Source organism: Microcaecilia unicolor, chromosome 10, assembly GCF_901765095.1.
Source record: "Microcaecilia unicolor chromosome 10, aMicUni1.1, whole genome shotgun sequence".
Lineage (NCBI taxonomy): Eukaryota > Metazoa > Chordata > Amphibia > Gymnophiona > Siphonopidae > Microcaecilia > Microcaecilia unicolor.
The window spans coordinates 219747654-219769279 of record NC_044040.1 but is presented as its reverse complement, the minus strand read 5'-3'; the positions used below and the strand labels follow the sequence as shown (position 1 = coordinate 219769279).

Genomic DNA, 21626 nt, shown 5'->3' with positions numbered 1-21626 from the left:
GTTCCACTTCCCTCTTTAAGTATTTATATGTTACTGTTGTTCCATGTTTATAGACTGGCTTATGTTTCTTGGAAATGGTCTCAGTGTAGGTTAAATCTGTTTATTTTCCCAGTGCCTTTCATTTAGCATCCTGTCACGTCCGTGTCTTAGGGAAATAGCCAGAAAGTAAAATCAAATTAATTTTCCTAATGCTTCCTGGACTCATCCATTGCTGTATTTGACCTCTCTCTCTCTCTCTCTCTCTCCTTCCTCCTCTTCTAGCCTGTCTTTCTGCCTTCATGGATACAATAGATTTTTTGTCATAGTAACCATCTGGGCTTCAGCTGGAGACTCATCCCCTCCTCCCTCCCTTCCCCTCTCCCTCTCTCTGGCAAGGCCTGTCTGTGATGGCGTAGTCACCCCGAGACCTGGAGAGGCAGAGAGAGAGAGCTGCATGGAGCCCATTGCTTAGCTGTGCCTGGCTGGCAGGATGATGGAAGACAGAGGGGCTGCTTGCTTGGGCAAGGGGAGGTAGACCTCCAGCACCGGGAATTTGTTCCATGTTTTCCAGGATGAGTGTAGCTCTCCGGGAACTCAGCAATGCCGTAAGTAATTTGGAGGATCTGGGTTTGAATTTTGATGGGAGATGATGAGGGGAGGGGAGGTGACCATGTGGGTTGGGGTATTCTTAGCCTTGCAGCTATTCTCAGAGTTTGGCTAACACCAATTCGGGGCTGATAAAAGACTCCAGGCATCCAAAGTGTGACTGAGCAAGAATTCGCTGGTCAGTTATGCTGTGGCCTGATCCTGTGTCCTCTCAGTCAGTTTTTCCATGGTCAAATTGCAGCTGAACATATGCATGTCATGATTTTGTTCATGTCTCTGCATTTTGTCTTTGTGCCTTTTCTTCAGTGATTATCTGCTCAAGATTTCAATGCACATTACATCTCTCATCTCTTTCCTTATACTTTCTGTTTTTCTTTTAAAATTTCTTCCTTTATTTTCTGTTTTCATTCTTGTCTGGGTATTGGGTGGGGGTGAAGACCAGCTTGTCTTGACACCCGCACATGTTTAGCATTATATACCTGATATAAAACTTTCCCTGTATTAACATACATAACATAGTAACATAGTAGATGACAGCAGAAAAAGACCTGCACGGTCCATCCAGTCTGCCCAACAAGATAAATTCATATGTGCTACTTTTTATTTGTACCTGTCCTCTTCAGGAAATGTTTCTTCACACAACATGTAATTAAACTCTGGAATTCATTGCCAGAGAATGTGGTAAAGGCGGTTAGCTTAGCGGAGTTTAAAAAAAGGTTTGGCCGGCTTCCTAAAGGAAAAGTCCATAGACCATTATTAAATGGACTTGGAGAAAATCCACTATTTCTGGGATAAGCAGTATAAAATGTTTTGTACTTTTTTGGGATCTTGCCAGGTATTTGTGACCTGTATTGGCCACTGTTGGAAACAGGATGCTGGGCTTGATGGACCTTTGGTCTCTCCCAGTATGGCAATACTTATATACTTACTAGTAAAAGAGGCCCGTTTCTGGAGCAAATGAAACAGGCGCTAGCAAGGTTTTCCTCCCTAACACCCCCCCTCCTCCCTCCCTGCCTCCATACCTACCTACCTGCCGACCCCTTCGTCGTTCTGACGCCATTGCTCTGCAGCTCCTGAACGCACCATACGCCATCGCTCCACTCTCGTGTGACGCCATTGCTCCGCCCTCGACGTCATCATATTTGACGCGAGGGCGGGGCCTCGAGACGGCGATTTTGGTGTCTTCACCACCACAAACCCTTCAAACCCATTTTGATGGCGGAAGTGATGTCTGTGTCCTCAGAACGTTGAGGGTGAGTTTTATTATATAAGATGAACTTAATTGATTACCTAGGTAATCAGCGCTGCCAATTGGATGTTAACAAGCATTTATCAGCACTAATTGGCATTAATTAAAACTTATGTACAGTATTCACTAAGCGTATTCTGTAACGTGATGCGTGTAAATTCTAAGTCGCGTTGAAAAGGGGGCATGGTCATGGGCAGGGCATGGGCGTTTCTAAAATCTATGCGCGTTTTGATAGAATACACCCTATCTATGCCTAATGTAGGTGTCAGGATTTACGCCAATTAAAACGTGCCTGTGACTAAATTTGGTTGCACAGAGAGTTGTTCGGTGTATTCTATATACCATGCAGAAATTTAAGCCTATTCTGTAAAATTTAGATGTACTTTACAGAATACACCTAGATGTATTTTTTCCTGCATGGAATTTTCAGGCACCATATATAGAATGTAACCCTATGTGCTTAGCAAACTCAGGTTTGTAGGTGAAGCTAGAGGCAACGTAGAGTGGAGAGACTTACCCAGCTTCAGTCCCTAGTTGGATTGATACAGCTTTCATTGAGTGTTTTATAGGTCCGGTTTTTAGTTTTGTGTGCCTCTGTTATTGTCAAGTATTTTTTTAAATGTTTTTTTTTTTTTATGCAATTTTAAATTTACAATATCAACTTTTACACTTGTCCAGAAATAGAGCAGAATCCCAATGCAAAATAAGGTAACCACCAATGTGGAGAATAAAGATAATATTACAGCTCCACTTAGTCCACAAATAAAGAGGGCCCAGGAGCTATTAAGGGAAATACAGACCAACGGTAAAAGAAAATAAGAAGAATTAAGTTCTCTGGCATCAAGCTAAAACCTTAAAAAATAAACTCTAGGTTCCTCCCAGTTCCCCAACAGACAGTTTTCTAGTAGCCAAAAAAGCCATCTACCCTGAGGGAACAAACAAACCCATATCTCTGAGAATTAAATGTAAGCATACATTTACAAGAGTATTTCAAAAGAAAAGATCCCCCAAGCTGCAATAGCCCAGGTCACAAAAAAAGGAAGTTCCTTTTCCTCTGAGTCTCTCTCCATACATCTGGGAAAATCCAAATCTTCTTGTCATACAACAACTTCTATCTTTGCTTAAAATAAATTCTGAGCAGCCAGTCTCTGTCTGAGGTCAAGGCTCAAATCACCATTAAAACAGAAACCAATGAAACCTCTTGTTCAGGGTGCTTCTAAACACTGAGTTAAATTGGCTAAATCCAAATCCTGTGGAGCAGTTTCCAAAGAAGGATCCTGATTCCATGAAGTTTTCAAAGGCAAATCATATTATTTTCTGGTATTTCAAGAACTGTCAGATATTTCCTCTACATAGCTCGAGGTGTAATATATTTAGAATAGGGGAAATTTCAAAAACGCAAATTTGCAGCTTTAGCCAAATTTTCCACATAAACCCCCTATTCTATACCTGTGGGCACACAATTTTGCAACCTAGTGCATAAAATTGTACACGCAAGCACCTAACACACCCCCTTGTTTACTGAACCAAGCAGCAAAGCCGACACAGCCCGTTCACAGTGAATGGGGTGTGTTGGCATTAGGGCACTGCAGCAGCTAGAATGGCTTAGTAAATGGGGGTGGGGGTTAATTGTTTAAGTGGGTGCTAATTGACTTTAGCAATAATGACCCTTAAGTGTCACTAATTAGCATTTACTCCTAGAACTGCAAAGGAGGCATTAACATGAGATGGGCCTGGACGTGTAATGGGTGGGTCAGACACTTACGTACTAACTTTATAGAATACTGTCAGTTACTTGCGCAACTGAGAGTGTTTACATGTGAGCTTTTCCACCAGCCTTTGACATGGCTTCAATGCACGCGGGCCTAAAATTAGACATTCAAATACCGACTTACGCCTGACTTTGCCGTTATTGAATACTTGCTTAGAGTTCAATTTCTTTGTGCCTAAAGTTAAACACTCAAATACCAACTCATGCTTGGGCATTTCTAAAATCTATGCGCGTTGTTAAAGAATACACCCACTCTGTGCCTGATTTAGGCATTGAGATTTACTTCAAGTAAAACGTGGCATAAATGACTGCAACTACATTTTGGTCACATGAAAAGGTGCTCAATGTTATTCTATATACCATACAGAAATTTTTTTAAATTATTTTTTTATTTATATATTAGTCATCAAGCTAATAACTTGTACAGAAAAGGTAAACTATACAATATCAGTTACTTTTTATAAACAAATAAGAACATAATTCTTCAATGACTAGTTATACTCGTCCTCAATTATTGATTCAACATTAACATGTGTAGAATTTTTTTTTTATTAAAATAAAACTTCAGGAAAATATAGAAACCTTTATCAATTAAGTGTCCCATTTTATATAGAGCTCAAATTTGATGGTAATATTCCTTAGCCTTCTCTCAACTCCAAAGAACTTTCGGCTACCAGAAATTCCATGAGTTGTAATGGCTCAAAGAAAACAGGCAGGGATAGTGCTGGGCAGACTTATACGGTCTGTGCCAGAGCCGGTGGTGGGAGGCGGGGCAGACTTATACGGTCTGTGCCAGAGCCGGTGGTTGGGAGGCGGGGATAGTGCTGGGCAGACTTATACGGTCTGTGCCCTGAAGAGGACAGGTACAAATCAAAGTAGGGTATACACAAAAAGTAGCACATATGAGTTTATCTTGTTGGGCAGACTGGATGGACCGTGCAGGTCTTTTTCTGCCATCATCTACTATGTTACTATATGTTACTATATTTCATCGATTGATAGTGGATTATGCATTTACATGGGTAACGCAAATAGAAGGTCGGACCAAACTGAAGAACTCCTAACTTAAGCAGTAAAAACTGCCTACGTCTTTTCTGAGTCTCTTTAGAAACATCCGGGAATATAAGTGTTTTAAGACCCATAAATTCTTTATCTTGATTTTTAAAAAACATTTTCATAATCCAAACTTTATCAAGAGTTAAGGCCACAGTTGCCAATAAAGTGGAAGAAGTTACCAAATCAGAATCTGATAATTCCAAAATTGCTAACACATCCAACGGAGGGTCAGATTGTTGTGCGGACAATTGGGTTCCTGTTGGCCTACTCGGCAGGTAAAACACTTGGGAGAAAGGAGGGATAGCTTCTTCCTTAGCTCCAGATATGTCTTTTATATATCTGTTCAGCATTTCCCTAGGCGTAACCAATGGTACTCTAGGGAAATTCAAGAATCTCAAATTATTAGATCTCAAGGACTTTTCCAAAAACTCTATTTTCCTTTGCATATTTGTATTATCTTTTATTATCTGAATTTCTTGAGTTTTGGCTAGATCTTTCTCCTGAGTTTCTACTTTCTTCGATAATTTCTTCATCTCCAATTTTTCTTTTTCCACTTGTTTTTCTAATTTTTTAATTCGTGTCTCCAAACTTTGTGTTTGTGGACATAAAACTTTACCCAGATACACTATTAAGGCCCACAACTTGTCCAGGGTAACTTCAGCTGGTTTCTCCTCTAAGAAATTTGGAAGATTTAAAGATTGTAACAGCAATCTCTTCACGCACTAGCGGCGTCTCCAGGTTTCCACTTGTCCTTGGCGTCGCAAGCGTGCCACCCTCCGATCGTATTGACACTTTGGATCTCCACAGTTGGTACGGGAGGCTAACAAGAGGTCCCCGTGGTTGTCGACCTTCCCCTACGCTTCGGCATAACAGCAGTAAGAAAGAGACGTGGAGATCTACAACAGGTTCAGTCCGCCATCTTGAATCTTGTCTGGTGACCATACAGAAATTTATGCCTATCCTATAAAATTTAGGCATACTTTAGAGACTATACCTAGGCGTATTTTTTTCCGTGCAGAATTTTTAGGTGTCAAGTCACTTTTAGTCATTACTCATCAATAAACCACTTGCTTTGGACTCACAATGATCTACCCCTGTCTTCTGTTTGTTTCTGTTTATTTCTACTCCACTGTCTGAATCTTTTTTTTGTTTTTGCTATGACATTCCTTTCTAATCGTCTAACTTTTATTTTGTAAACTGATTGGTTACTTTTTTTTTTTTTTGCCAAAGGCAGTATATCAAGTCTAATAAAGCATAAACCAACCATATTCAGAAGTATTTATACCTGTAGCAGGGGCTCTGATCCGCAAATGTTCAACAAAATACCGTCCTCAGCTAAACGGTTTAGTTATATGCAGTGTGGTTTTTCTAGCAAAAAAAGGTGTGGGTACTCAAATGCTAGGCCACCTTTCAGGAGTAGGGTGATCACTGAGGGACCCACCCCATAATAGCCAGGCCTCCTGCAACCAGTCACAGAATCTGCAATCACAAGACAGAATTGGTGTGTAGAACCTGAGCTCTATCATTAAAACTTGGGTTCCATGGGTCAGTTTTAGCAGATAATGGAAAAGGTGCCGGTACTCAGTACCCTCAAGTACCCCCTCAAAAAAAGCCCTGGTTATATGATTAGCAGTTGAATATTGCTTGGTGACCATACGCATTATATACATTCAGCACCACTGAATCTAGGAGGGTGATTTAAATAAATGTTGTGGCCTGCTGACTGCAGGGTTTGAATTTTGACTGACTGGGGTTTTATGCTAGAGAGCGAAAGGAAAATTCTCCTGCATTTTGCCATGACTGTTGAAGTTGGTTTCAGTGATCTGTTGATTGGGATATTGGGCTGGTGTCGCTCTTACACATTTCCCGCTTTATTTTACAAATCAGCTGATCCATGCATTCAGATTTACAACCATGCTGTCATGGAAGCACACGCCCTGTTGTTTCGTTGCTACAAATAATTGAAATATTTGTAATGGGAAAGCTGGTATGTTGTTGCAAGATGATTTGATTTTGTTTGGGGAAAGTATTGGCAGTATTTCAAGTAAAAGGTAATGGAATTGTTCATATTTATGCATCCAGACAGGAAATGTGATCTGGTTTGTGTAGGTGTAGTAATGAGACTTGCAGCTGGCTTCAGGACTTCACAAACACAGGCAAAGGGCAGTATAAAGTCAAAGGAAAAGCTTTATTGGTGAACAAGTAATCAACCAAGACAGTCTGTTCCTGTTACAGACTCACTTCCACCCTGGGCAACAATCACATTAACATTTACTTCCTTCTCTCTTTACTGTTCTACCTTTTCCAGTACAGTTTCAGTTATTCATACATATAAGTACATAAGTAATGCCACACTGGGAAAAGACCAAGGGTCCATTGAGCCCAGCATCCTGTCCACGACAGCGGCCAATCCAGGTCAAGGGCACCTGGTGAGCTTCCCAAACGTACAAACATTCTATACAATCAAGCCATTGTGACATCACTAATGAGGTTGGCTCTTATTGGTGGAATGAGCCACTATGACATCACAATAGGTTAAATCACTGCTCTATGTAATAAAAGTGAGCCAAGTAGAGGACATAAGTACATAAGTAATGCCACAGTGGGAAAAGACCAAGGGTCCATCGAGCCCAGCATCCTGTCCACGACAGCGGCCAATCCAGGCCAAGGGCATAAATTCAGGACACTCAAGACCTTTTAAAATGTATATCTCGCTTTAACAAAAGTGGGTTTACATTACACATACATAACTAAAATTCCAAATACAATACATAACGCTCTTTACAAAATTATGTCCATCAACAAAAGATCCTATCCCTCCAACCAAGCAATTACAAAAACAGTGAGCATTTAAAAATGCCCTAAAGGACCAACACATACAATTGACAGAAAATGAACCATCCGCAAATCATAACCATCACAAAAAGAATCCTGTTCTTCTAGAAAAGCTTTTATCAAAGCAATGAGTCTTCAACAATCTTTTAAATTGCTAAACATTTACACAACATATTGTTCCACCGTAGAAGTGCTGCAATAGAAAAAGCCTGGACCGCACAATTGCTTAGCGGATTCAGATCTCGGCGACCGTGTCGGCGTATACATTTTCAGAATATTAACAAAATACGGGGATGAACCAGAGAGAATTCTAAAATTCACCCTTTGCACAACTGGCAACCAGTGTAATTCCCTCGGTACAGGAAGTTTTGAAACTATTCTGGACAACCTGCAGTCTGGCAGATGACTCCCTAGTTATAAAGAATTGCAATAGTCAATCCTAGTCAGTACCAGGCTCTGCACAATTGTCTGAAAATCTACTGCAGCTACCATACTTTTTAACCTACTTAAAAGACAAATTTTAAAGAAGAGGTTGAAATTACTTCTTGATCAATCTGATTTTGCATTGTAAGATTTGAATCAAACATGACACCAAGGTTTTGAAGATAAGATTTCACACTAAATGTAACTCCTCGGTATGTTAACACAGGTGATAAAGAAGGATCTATAGCCCTCCCTATATACATAATTTCAGTTTTGGCTGGGTTCAATGAAAGCCTACGATCATCCATCCATTAATTCTGTCAAGATACTGTGTCAATTTAAAATTTGGATCTTGTAAGCCCTTCTCAAGAGGGAAAAAATTGTACATCATCTACATTCTGAATGACACTTTCAGTTCTAAAAATACTGAACCCAGTGAAGTAAAAAAGAGATTAAAAAGTAAATCAAAGAGGGCTGACCCTTGCGGCAATGGCGTAGCCAAGGGTGGGCCTGGGTGGGCCCAGGCTCATCCACTTTGGGCTCGGGCCCACCCAGTAGCAGCACACCTATGATGTGGTTGGCAGGGATTCCCAAATCCCACCAGCTGAAAATTCCCAACAACTGCCTGCATACCTTGTAAATAGCAGATCTTCGCCTGCAGTGAGCAGCGACTGATACATACTGCTTGCACCGGCCCCACAGCCTTCCCACTGATGTATTCCCACCTATGCGAAAACAGGAAGTTTCATCAGAGGGAAGGCTGTGGGGCAAACATGAGCAGTGTGTATTAGTTACTGCTCGCTGTCGATGAAAATCTGCTATTTAAAAGGTATGCAGGGGAGGGGAGGATGTTTGAGAGACCATATGACATGCACGCAAGAGAGAGAGAGAGACCAAATCACTTGTGGGACAAGGCAGAGTTCTTCTGCCCATCCATCTTAGGCCCAGGCCCACCCAAAATTGTGTGTCTGGCTACGCCCCTGCCTTGCGGTATACCCAGTTCAATCACACATTTTTCAGACGGGTGGAGGCTGTTTAATTGAGTTCCTAGTACTCCAGAGAGAGAGCTCAGTTCAACATTGGTATGTGGAAGAGAAATATACGTAAGGAGAATTACCCCCCCCCCCCCACACACACACACACACACATAGAGTTGGTTGGAGGAGGCTACAACCAGGAATAATTTGTATAAGGCTAGGCCATGAAGAGAACCTGATTTGCATATGGCCCAAAATCTGCTAACAAGTATGTTCTGTCATATAGGAAGAGTCTCAATGTTTTGAAATTAACAGAGCTTATGTTGTGTCTAAGAAAAGGAGGTGCTGGGTGGAATGAGTACCAGATCAAGGGTATTTGAAAACGTAACCCTGAGTGAGAGGAGGCCCAGGACCAAGGCCTACTAGAGTTCTCGCCAATGCTGCAATTGACTGTGTCTGAGCTCTTTTCTTGTAGGCGAAGTTTCCTAGTGCGCACTATAGGTCCCTTGGCTGAGATCCTGACGTTAACAAGGGAACTGGGGTTGCAGTTAGCCCTAAGACCTTGTGACAGCACACTAAATCCATTAAGAAACACTTTATTTATTTATTTATTACACAATTTATAGACTGCTCTATGCTATATTTAGGTGGTTTACAAAATAACATTCATAAAATTATAAAAACAATCTCCATCACACAAAAACAAAACAAACAAAAAAAACAAATTCCAAACTGTAATTAAAAATAAATGATCCAAAAAAGGCCTGAGTGAAGAAATACGCCATGAGTATCTTCCTGAACTCTAAATAATTCTCCTTCTTAATTCCACAAGTAAGTCATTCCACAATCAAGATCCTTCAATATAAAAGGTTTTGGACCCCTAAGATACTCTGCGTAGGAGGTGCTCAAGAGATCAAACCATCTGAAATCCTGAGTATTGAAGGATTGCAATTACGTTTACCCTTATGCTGGGAAATTAAACTGTTAGGAGTTGATCTGATTTTAGGCTGACTTTGGATGAACAGATACATTTTCTATCACAGAAAATGTATGGAAAATTGAGACAAATCCATCATATTAGACATTATTTTGATATAAACCATTTACAATTAGTGATACAAGCTGTTATATTAATAACTTTCACACTTACAAATGTTACAAAATGTAGCAGCAAAGTTGATTTTTAGTAGATCAAAATATGAGAAGGCAACTCCATATCTGATGAAGATTCATTGAATACCCATAAAGACAAGAATAGATTTTAAGGTGCTTCTATTTATGTTAAAAATTCTGTATGGTATGGCCCCAAAGTATATGATATGTTCAAGTAGAAGTTTAAGATCATAAGATGAATTCCGTCTATCGATGCCTTCTGCTAAATATTTTAGATTGAAAGCTTGATATAATTGGTATTGGCCCAGAGTTATGGAATTCACGTTCTTTTCAACTATGTGTGCAATTGAGTTATACATGATTTAGAAAACAGTTGACAACGTTTTTATTTGAGGAATATTATATGGAATAAGGCTTTGGACTAACGTGTAAAATTTTGGTGGTGTAGGGAAAATATTGATATCGCTGTGAGAATCTGTGTATTCTTAGGCCGGTGTGGTCCACCTTGAACCAATTATTTTTTGGCTAAGTAGAATACAAATGTGTAATTAAATAGAATAAAATTCAATTATCATCCCTTTTACCCTTAATCTCTTTCTTAGGAGGATTCAAAGCTTGTTTCCATTGTTCTTTCAATACAACTGATGCTTTTTCTTGGGTACCCAAATCATTTATAAGATGCTCCAAAACCTGGTTAAATCCAAACCCATCTATAAACCCCCTCCCCATTCTTTTTCTGAACTTTGCAAATTATCAGCTAATAAATCATGTATTCATGAAAAAATGAATGACGTGGTCAGATCATGGCAAAGCTATACCTAAAGGTAAAGCATGATGTGTTGAGTCTTCTTGGTCTCTTTATCTTTCTAGATCGTTTTTGGTATTTTGGAAGTCCACTGGTCCTTCCCTACTCTCCTCTTGGTTTTGTTTGGCTTTGTTATCGTAGGGAATCTACCTCCTTCCTACCCTCAGTGGCTTTACAATAAAGCATACATAAAAGAATAAAATAACACTAAAAATCAATTCAAAATCCACTACAGAATCAGATTTTAAAAATGCAGTAAAACGGAGGAGTCAGGAGAAAAATGCCAGAATGAATAAATTAGTTCTTAACTGTTTCTTAAACACAGATAATCAAAACAAAATAAAACATGGGAAAGAAAATAAGATGATACTTTTTTTATTGGACATAACTTGATTAGCTTTCGAAGATTACTCTTCTTCGTCAAATTCTTCAAAAGCTAATCAAGAAATGTATTGTTATGTCCAATAAAAAAGGTATCATCTTATTTTCTTTTCCATGTTTTATTTTGTTTTATTTCTATTGATTACCTTTAAAAGTGGACTAACAAGGCTACCACACCTCTCTACTCTTTAAACACAGATAAATCTCTAATACTTCGTAACCTCTCAGGCAATTTATTTACTTATTTATTTATTTAACACATTTATACCCCATATTTTCCTACTTAGTTGCAGGCTCAATGTGGCTTACACAATACCGTAGAGGCAGGCTCCGGTTCAGTAAAATACAAATACACAATATAGTAATAGGCATATAACAAACATAAATAAAAGCAACAAAGAAATAAAGAGGGGGTGGTGATAAAAGCCCAATATGGTCCATAGTTTTGCTGTGTCGCAGGAAGTAGAAAGCTAATTTTGATCAGGGGGGGGGGGTAGACCTTCTTAAACAAGTTGGTTTTCAGTGACTTCCTGAAGTTAAGATGGTTGTGGATAGATTTCACGATTTTGGGCAAAACGTTCCACAGTTGTGTACTTATGTAAGAAAAGCTGGATGCATAAATTGATTTGTATCTAAGTCCATTGCAGTCTGGATAGACTGGTGCTGTTTCTGGGTGGTATTATTCCACAAGCATGGACCTATACATGAAAAAGCAACAGTCCATGTAATAACTTAGTGTATCTGTGAAGTGCTCAAATTGTAATCCCTGCGGTGGGTGATAAACCTCAAGGGTCTGTTAAAAGCACTGTTGGTACCAGCCCAATTAAGGACTTAATACCAAAACTAACAAATAGACTTCTCTTCTTTCCCAAAATCTCAGGACTGAGGTGTTGGTCTTTTACTGAGAGTTCAGAATTGAATCTTCAAGCCTGCATGCTTTTTAACATATTTATAAATGATCTAGAGATGGGAGTAACTAATGAGGTAATTACACAAAGTTATTAAAATTTGTTAAATCGTAAGAGGATTCTGAAAAATTACAAGAGGACCTTACCTGGGAGACTGGGCATCCAAATGGCAGATGACGTGCAAAGTGATGCATGTAGGAAAGAGGAACCCAAATTACAGCTATGTGATGCAAGGTTCCACATTAGAAGGTCACCATGCCATATCTCTGGTGCTCCCTTTCATGTGTCAGAAGAATCTGCATCCTGGCACATAATTTATGCCAAAGCTCAGAAGCCTCCAGCTTATAACTCCCTTTTAAGGGTCCTACTGGGGGTTTTCATACTCTGACTACCATTCTAATCCTCAGACGTCGTTTCTTTTGGTGGCTGTCACTGCTCTCCAAGAAGAGACCCTGGAAACTCTCTGAGATCCTATAATATTGTCGACTGGGCTGTGGTGATGGACAGGACCATGCCATTTACTACTACTACTACTACTTAACATTTCTAGAGCGCTACTAGGGTTACGCAGCGCTGTACAATTTAACAAAGAGAGACAGTCCCTGCTCAAAGAGCTTACAATCTAATAGACAAGTGAACGGTCGGTCCGATAGGGGCAGTCAAATTGGGGCAGTCTGGATTCACTGAACGGTAAGGGTTAGGTGCCGAACGCAGCATTGAAGAGGTGGGCTTTAAGCAAACACTTGAAGACGGGCAGAGAGGGGGCTTGGCGTAAGGGCTCAGGAAGGTTGTTCCAAGCATAGGTTGAGGCGAGGCAGAATGAGCGGAGCCTGGAGTTGGCGGTGGTGGAGAAGGGTACTGAGAGGAGGGATTTATCCTGTGAAAGGAGGTTACGGGCGGGAACGTAAGGGGAGATGAGGGTAGAAAGATAGTGAGGGGCAGCAGACTGAGTGCATTTGTAGGTAAGAAGGAGAAGCTTGAATTGAATGCGGTATCTGATCGGAAGCCAGTGAAGTGACCTGAGGAGAGGGGTGATATGAGTATATCGGTTCTGGCGGAATATGAGACTTGCAGCAGAGTTCTGAACAGATTGAAGGGGGGATAGATGGCTAAGTGGGAGGCCGGTGAGGAGTAAGTTGCAGTAGTCCAGGCGAGAGGTAATGAGAGCGTGGACGAGAGTTCAGGTGGTGTGTTCAGAGAGGAAAGGGCGAATTTTGCTGATGTTAAAGAGGAAGAAGCGACAGGTCTTGGCTATCTGCTGGATATGCGCAGAGAAGGAGAGGGAGGAGTCAAAGATGACTCCGAGGTTGCGGGCAGATGAGACGGGGAGGATGAGGGTGTTATCAACTGAGATAGAAAGTGGAGGAAGAGGAGAAGTGGGTTTTGGGTTAGGGTAATAGTGTAGGGTCTCATCACCGACCCTTGTCTTTTCTCCACTCTTCTTCTCACAGTTTATGTCTTTTTTTCATTTGTAGATGTCTGATTATAAGAGAACCACATTTCCAGATGAGGAGGCCACAGACCCCTCTGGAGACAGAAGTACCTCTCCAGACAGTATGGAGGTAGGATGTGCATTGCTGAAAACCTTGAGCAGGGAAGAAAGTGTGTGTTTGCGTGGATCAGCGATCCATAAACTTGACTTGGAGGACCCCCAGCAAGTCGGGATTTCAGAACATACATTTGCGTATAATTTTCATGAGGACACATCTGTTTGGGCCTCCTTAGAGTCAATATTCAAAGTGAGTTAACAGTTCAGAGAGACTGTTATCCGGTTAACTCACGCTGACTGGACCCCGAGGGAATATTCAGTGGCTTTACCCGGCTAGCTGGGGTCCAGACCCCCCAGCCTCAGGCCCTCCCAAAGCTGGTGGCCAGTCAAGTGCCTGGGTTTTGGGCACTATTGACTGCCCTCCCGCTCCCTGCTTCAGCCATCATGCCATCTCCTGTTCTCAATCTAACCGCCTTGGTCAGCTCTCTCCTACTCCCTTTTGGCTCCCTGCAGAGCTTCAATTTCTGGACTGCCAGAAGCGTCAATGAGGTAAGCACACTGCCTTCGGCGGCCCAGTAGATTTCCTTCTGCTGCAATTTCCTGTCCCGCATAGGTGGGATGCTGCAACAGAGGGAGAGCTTCCGGGGCCGACAAAGGTAGTATGCTTACCTCACTCAAGCTGACGGTGACCCAGAAAATTAAAGAAGGCAGTTGTGCTGGGAGCCGAAAATAAGGGAGCAAGTAGGAGAGAGCTGACCAAGGCGGTTAGATTGAGATGGCTGAAGCCCATGAGGTTAGTCTCCCTTTCCCTCTCCTCTGTGCACCCGTCATCTCCTTTACCCAAACAAAGCAAGTAAATCTATGCGCATCTCTATCCACGTTGTCGTTCTTTATTGTTGGCGGCATTTTTATTTGATCTCGCTTATATTTTTCAACATGCCAGTTTGTGCAGCATATGGATGTTCACAGAGGAAGTATTGGTTTCATTGGTTAGAGTAGTAATTAGCTCTAAATCATAATCTTTGTGTCATTTGGAGGGTCTGGTTATAGGAACACTCTGTATTCTGATGTTTTCACCTAGTAAAGGGCCACCAAAACAGACATTATGAGTATCAGGTGCTTAACAATCAGACTTACTATTTATAAGTACAGTTTAAAAAAAAATTTAATTAGGTTGAGACCTGGGAGCATTTTTTTCCCTATGCCTACATCAAAAGAAAAAGATAGTATGTAGGAACTTGCTCCTTTTGTTTTGTGGATTGCAGTGGTATATTATAAAAATGCACTTGCCTTTTTTTATTTCTACTATTTCACAGACAAGGCATTGAATAATGAGGGAAGGGTTTTCTTCATGCAGAACTGTCCAGAGTCAGTCTAAATGTGCCAACATTGGTCAGTTCAGCACACTATTAGCTGCCAAAGTTAATTATGTTCAATGGAAAATAAATCTGTTGTCTCAGGCTGCTTGCTATGTGAAATTTCCATCACTGTTTCATTATTGCTACCAAGTTTTACATATTAAGGGCATTTGCTTTAAACTGTGTTTTAATTCGTTTATCTAGACCTTACATGCATATGGTTTTGCTTTTTAAACCCAAAGGTGAATCCTAAGGGTGGCTGAACAATTAGGTATAAACTGTGTTGTTTCTGACTTTACTTATTTTGGACTGCTTTGGGTCCTACTGATCTGTACATCTGCTGTCTAGGATTTTGGAAGATGGAAATGAGAAAATAAAATTAAGTTTTGGATATGCTCTGTAAAAATTGTTGTTAACTTTTACAGTGTGAGTATGGATGCCTGTTCTGGTGTGTGCATGTCTGTACATATGGCTCTGATTTCTGAATATGCAGCTTCATTAAAGGATAGGCTTTTAAATGCTCAGTAGGGTATATATGCTAATCTCAACTTTGTTAAATGTTTCAGACTTATCCATCTACTTGCTCCCATGATATAATTGAATTCTATTATTCTGTTTCACTGTATTTTCAAATGTAAGCCACATGAAGACTAACTCAAAATAAACTGTTCCTTGGCTGGGTTCTAGTATCACCATATTGAAAATACGACCATACCATGCCTTTGTGGTTATGTTCCACTGATAAATTAAATGATTAACTGGCTTTCTTGAAAGGATTATATAACCTTTGGGTGCATGACTAGGGACACAAACATACACTTATTTATTCAATATCACAATTCCTCATGTAAGGGAGAAGGGGGTGGAAGGAACAGTGTCAGGAGCTCCAGGGACTTCAACTGATTAATGTCAGCTTCAGAAAGGAGAGAAAGCAGTAGAACCAGAGGAAGGGACAAGAAGACTTATTTTATTAATACAGCTTAATAAGGTATTTTATATTTCTTATAAAGTTGAGGGATATTTGCCACTGCAGTAATTATTTTCCAGGATACTGTGATGTGTGTTGAGAGGTTGACCAGACTCAAGTCAACTATAATGGCAAAGTTTAAGTTATGGGATAATGCAACTTCATTTAAAAATGTCAGTGTTTCCAAGGTTTCCATGTGTGTGCGTGTGGTTTATATTTAGAAATCCATTATCAAGTGCACTCTAAGACATTATTTAGGAGTATATCAAGCACTATTCACACCTATATGCCTAGTGCCCCCCATGTCAACTCTGCCCCCCCCCCCCAAATGTCAGGTCTGGCTATGCCCCTGCTGGCTAGTGCCACTGAATGTCCCCTCTAGCTGTGGCTATTGTGTGGGTGGTCGGGGGGCAGAGTCGGCACTTAACTGGTTAATGTAACTGAGCAGATAGGGCTGCTATTTAAGGGGCCTATCTTTGTCAGGTTTAACTTAACCAGATAAAGGCTGAATAACCGCACTGATCCGGTTAAGTGCCGTCTGTCCGCACTTACCCGGTTATTTAAGGCTGTAGGTACTTCTATATCAGATAATCACACCAAAAGCAATTATTCTGGACTCGTTTGCTCAGGGATGTGACAGTACCTAATTGGCCGTTAGACTCGGACTAGCTAGCTGTACCAATGAAAGGAACAATGCCACAAATAGAATACATTATTATTTATTATAAATATAAAAATTATAAGTGGCAAATTGCAAAGCAAGTTACAAAAATAAACTTGTACTACGAGCAAAGCTACACTGGCTCCCACTCCAAGAAGGCGTCACGTTTAAGATTTGTACACTAGTTCATAAAATCATCCATGGAGACGCCCCAGCATATATGTGAGACCTGATAGACTTACCGACAAGGAACGCCGAAAGATCAGCCCGCACATTCCTCAATCTTCATCTCCTAAGCTGCAAAGGTTTAAAATACAAACTTACGCATGCAGCAAACTTCACCTACTTGAGTGCCAAGTTATGGAACGCACTGCCGCACAACCTGAGAGGGATCTACGAACTAACAAACTTCCGAACATCACTGAAGACCCATCTTTTTAAAAAGGCATACCACATAGAATAACAAATGTGAATGTACACATCTCCCACACCTTTACTCAGAACTATTTTTTATCTGCTTGCTTTATACTTCTACATACTTCTACTATATCACGCAAAATCTCTATTTAACAACAAGTAACTACTTTTATAATATCTGCTTGCTTTAAACTCTAATGTGTTATTCAATATCTCTATGTAACAATAAGTGACTACGTTCTAATCTATTACCACTAAGAACGATACATTGTAAGCCACATTGAGCCTGCAAAGAGGTGGGATAATGTGGGATACAAATGCAATCAATAAAATAAATAAATAAAATAGATTAGCACCAAGAGAGAGAGAGAAATCTGATCAGCTAAATAACTCTGTATGAGAGATTACAAATATATCTATTGTGCAAAATAGACACTTAGCAGCTAGTACTGTAATTCACTACAGACCACAAATCCAGAGACAAGCCAGTCTTGTACAGATAAAAGCCTACCTAGACTAACTAAACCCTGACTGTAGGTAGTAACTCCTGTTATCTCACCCTGCAGTCCATATTGCAGACTTTCGGTGAATGAAGAATCGGATTCTACCATGGACACTCTAGCAGAATTTCCCTTCAAGTCTTATCGCAGTCCAGGAATAAAGTCCAAGGTCTTGACTCTGTATACTGATTACACAGACCTTTTTAGCTTATTACAAGGAATTCAGTTCACTGGTGTTTAGAAATCAGTCTCTCTCTCTCTCTCTCTCTCTCTCTCTCTCTCTCTCTCTCAGAGCCATCTATCCGCCATCAGATCTTCTGTTCTTCCCCTTTCTCCTCTCTCTTCAGTCCAACATTAGCATCTTTCTGGGTCAGATCATACCTATGGACCAATCACAAATGGTGTAATTCTGTCCAGCAGAATTCATAAGTCATGAAGAGAGGCCTTATTATTAGCAAAGAAACTCTTATCAGACGAGCAAACCTCCATCTTGATTCTCATTAAAAACTTGGAGCTATGGGCTCTGTGAAGTAAGCTCCTCCGTTTTTCCCAGGAGATAGTTCGAGGCTATTTTGCAGTAAACAACGTGTCCTTGGATTAAGTCATCATGGTATGGCAAGCAGTGATTTTCCTTTGTAGAAAAACTGGTTTTTGATGGTTTCAGATGTATTCAGGCCACAGGCTGTAGAATCCATATTAGTTATAAAGGAATAGTTCTGGCTTGTATAGGCCCCCAGACCAGCAAAGATGAGATAGCAGGAAAATACCCCTACAGAACACGGTGCTGATTCAACATTGAATATCTGGGTGTAATTTTGTCTGAATATTACTGCCTTAGCATGCAAATCTATCTCATGCATATTTATTGTGAATATCCTGAAAACCCGAGTGGCTGGGGTCCTGTAAAACAGGCTTAGGAACCACTGGTGTATACATGAGAGGTTCCCTCATATTACAAAATGTGGGTCAGAGAAGAAAAGCTGAGGAGTTTATACAATGATTTCAGTCTCCCTGAACACCATGTGGAGGATCTGAGAAGCCTGAGTTTTCACTCTCACCGGAGCTCAGTGCAGGGTATTGGGAAACAGACTTTCCCCAGGCCCACAGACAGTCTTCCCTGGCTGAGTACTTGCACACCCGACACCTGCAGTACTTGAGCTGAGTTCCTTCCAGAATCCCATCTCTACCAGCCCAATATATTCCCAATCAATGTCCTCGCATGGAGCATCTAAAATAAGAGAAGAAAGGAAAATCCCAAAGAGAAGAAATGAGGAAGCAAAATGAGGAATGATGTTTCACGGTGCAGAACAGTGTCAGATTACAATGTGCACACACAATTGGTACGTCTTGCAAGGTTGCACGTTAGGAGTTACGGATCAAGAAAGGGATCTGGGTGTCGTCGTCGATGATACGCTGAAACCTTCTGCTCAGTGTGCTGCTGCGGCTAGGAAAGCGAATAGAATGTTGGGTGTTATTAGGAAGGGTATGGAGTCCAGGTGTGCGGATGTTATAATGCCGTTGTATCGCTCCATGGTGCGACCGCACCTGGAGTATTGTGTTCAGTACTGGTCTCCGTATCTCAAAAAAGATATAGTAGAATTAGAAAAGGTACAGCGAAGGGCGACGAAAATGATAGTGGGGATGGGACGACTTTCCTACGAAGAGAGGCTGAGAAGGCTAGGGCTTTTCAGCTTGGAGAAGAGACGGCTGAGGGGAGATATGATAGAAGTGTATAAAATAATGAGTGGAATGGATCGGGTGGATGTGAAGTGACTGTTCACGCTATCCAAAAATACTAGGACTAGAGGGCATGAGTTGAAGCTACAGTGTGGTAAATTTAAAACGAATCGGAGAAAATTTTTCTTCACCCAATGTGTAATTAGACTCTGGAATTCGTTGCCGGAGAACGTGGTACGGGCGGTTAGCTTGACGGAGTTTAAAAAGGGGTTAGATAGATTCCTAAAGGACAAGTCCATAGACCGCTATTAAATGGACTTGGAAAAATTCCGCATTTTTAGGTATAACTTGTCTGGAATGTTTTTACGTTTGGGGAGCGTGCCAGGTGCCCTTGACCTGGATTGGCCACTGTCGGTGACAGGATGCTGGGCTAGATGGACCTTTGGTCTTTCCCAGTATGGCACTACTTATGTACTTATGTACTTATGTACAATGACACACACATTCTGTGAAATGCACATACTAACACATCCAGTCACACACACTCACACTCGGGAAAGCCACTTTACACGTCAGCAGGTAGTCCAGAGGCTGCTTTCTGCTCATGATGGCTACTGAAACATAGACAGCTGCTGCCTTTACCTTCCATCAGGTTTGGTGGCTCCCGAATTTGGTGTTTTAAACATTTTCTCTGACTTAAAGGAATTTGCAGAATTCGCATTGCAATCTAAGGCATATTTTGAAGAACTAGGGGGTCTTTTTACTAAGCCGTGTAAGCGTCTACATGTGCCCAACGCGCACCAAAATGGAGTAACCGCCCGACTACTGCGTGGCTCTTGCGGTAATTTCATTTTTGGCGTCGTCCAATACACGCATTGGGAAAATGTTTTTTCTTTTCGGGCGCGTGTAACAGATACGTGCCAAGTGGCATTTGGCGCACTAGGTCATTACCACGTTACCACGTGAGTCTTTACCGCTAGGACAATGGCTGGCGGTAAGGTCTCAGACCCAAAATGGACGCACGGCAATTTTCATTTTGCCGCATGTCCATTTTTGGCAAAAATTTTAAAAAGGCCTTTTTCACGATCGGCACAGCTTTAGTTTAATGGGTACAATTTAAATTAAACCACACATATTAACCCACCTTTCAGATATTAATAGTTTTCCTCAAACTTGTTTCTCTAGTTTGTCTATCTTGACTAGATTGTGTCATGTCCCCTACCTCAATGCAAGCGGCGTCCTCGGGCTGCACGGGATCCCATCAACACGTACACTTGACCGGCACAGCCCTGAGCCATGTGTGTAGTTCTTCTCTGGCTGCAGGCTCCTTAATTGCTTTGCTTCCATGCACCTGACTCTGCTCTCTCTCTGCCTGGCTTCCAGGCTCCTTGATTGCTTTGCTTCCACCCACCTGGGTCTGCTCTTCCTCTGCCTGGCTTCCCTTGTTTCTCTCCTATTGGTCTTCCAGTTCTCCTGCTCTTGTCCTATGGCTGTGCTCCTTCTCCCTGCTGGTTCCTGCTGATGTCAGACGCCAGCAGTTTATCAGCTGAGCTCTTCCTGGACTCCATGCTTCGGCTTCTACTTTGGTAGGTGTTACTTGCTCAGTAGTTTGCTTCTTCTCTACTTTGTCCCTCGTTGCTGACTTTGCCTATGCCTGGATTACTCTCTTGCCTGCTGCCTGCCTACTGACTTTGCCTGTACCTGGATTACTCTCTTGCCTGTTGTTTGCCTATTGACATTGCCTGTACCTGGATTACTCCCCTGCCTGCCTATTGACATTGCCTGTACCTGGATTACTCCCCTGCCTGCCTGTTGTCATTGCCTGTTCCTGGATTACTCCCCTGCCTGCTGTCTGCCTGTTGTCATTGCCTGTTCCTGGATTACTCCCCTGCCTGCTGCCTGCCTGTTGTCATTGCCTGTTCCTGGTTTACTCTCTTGCCTGCTGCCTGCCTGGCCAATACGTTTTCCACCCCGCTTCCAGCTCTGTCTCGTAAGTCCTGCAGGCCGCCTGCACCTAGGGGCTTAACCTCTGGGGAATGGCGGTCAGCGCAGGTGAAACCTGGGGTTGTCCGGCCGCCAAGCAGAACCTGATCCAAGTACCGGGCTCAGCAGTGCTCTACTTGGTACAAAAACTCACAAGTCTGACAGATTGTAAGCTCCACAGAGCAAGGACTCTGTTCTTTGTACCCTGCTGTGGGGTGCAGGATGGATGTGTATCCTGCACCTCACAGCATTAGTAAGAGGGAAGGAGCGCAGTGATTATTGAGACTGTACATTTACAGTCATGCTGAATTGACATCTTGGAAACCGAAGCTCGGCAGAAGGTGGCTTAGTTTCTGAGAAACCCCCAACTCAGAAGTCTCCCATTTTATAGCAGTGATCCGTAATCTGACTGGTGCACTCTACACCCCTCCCAGATTATGCAGCCAGATTATCAAAGAGTTACATTATTTC

At 41.6% G+C, this 21626-nt stretch overlaps 1 protein-coding gene across 2 annotated transcripts in view; it reads left to right on the top strand.

Annotated features, from left to right (window-relative positions):
* The first annotated feature begins 367 nt into the window (after positions 1-367).
* ECE2 (endothelin converting enzyme 2) overlaps positions 368-21626 on the top strand; it is a 79897-nt gene continuing 58638 nt past the window's right edge. For both annotated transcript variants that reach the window (XM_030216766.1, XM_030216765.1), the window contains exons 1-2: positions 368-584; positions 13579-13665. In XM_030216766.1, coding sequence (XP_030072626.1) covers positions 540-584; positions 13579-13665 — 132 coding nt within the window. In that variant the 5' untranslated portion in view covers positions 368-539. The remainder of the gene's footprint in view (positions 585-13578; positions 13666-21626) is intronic.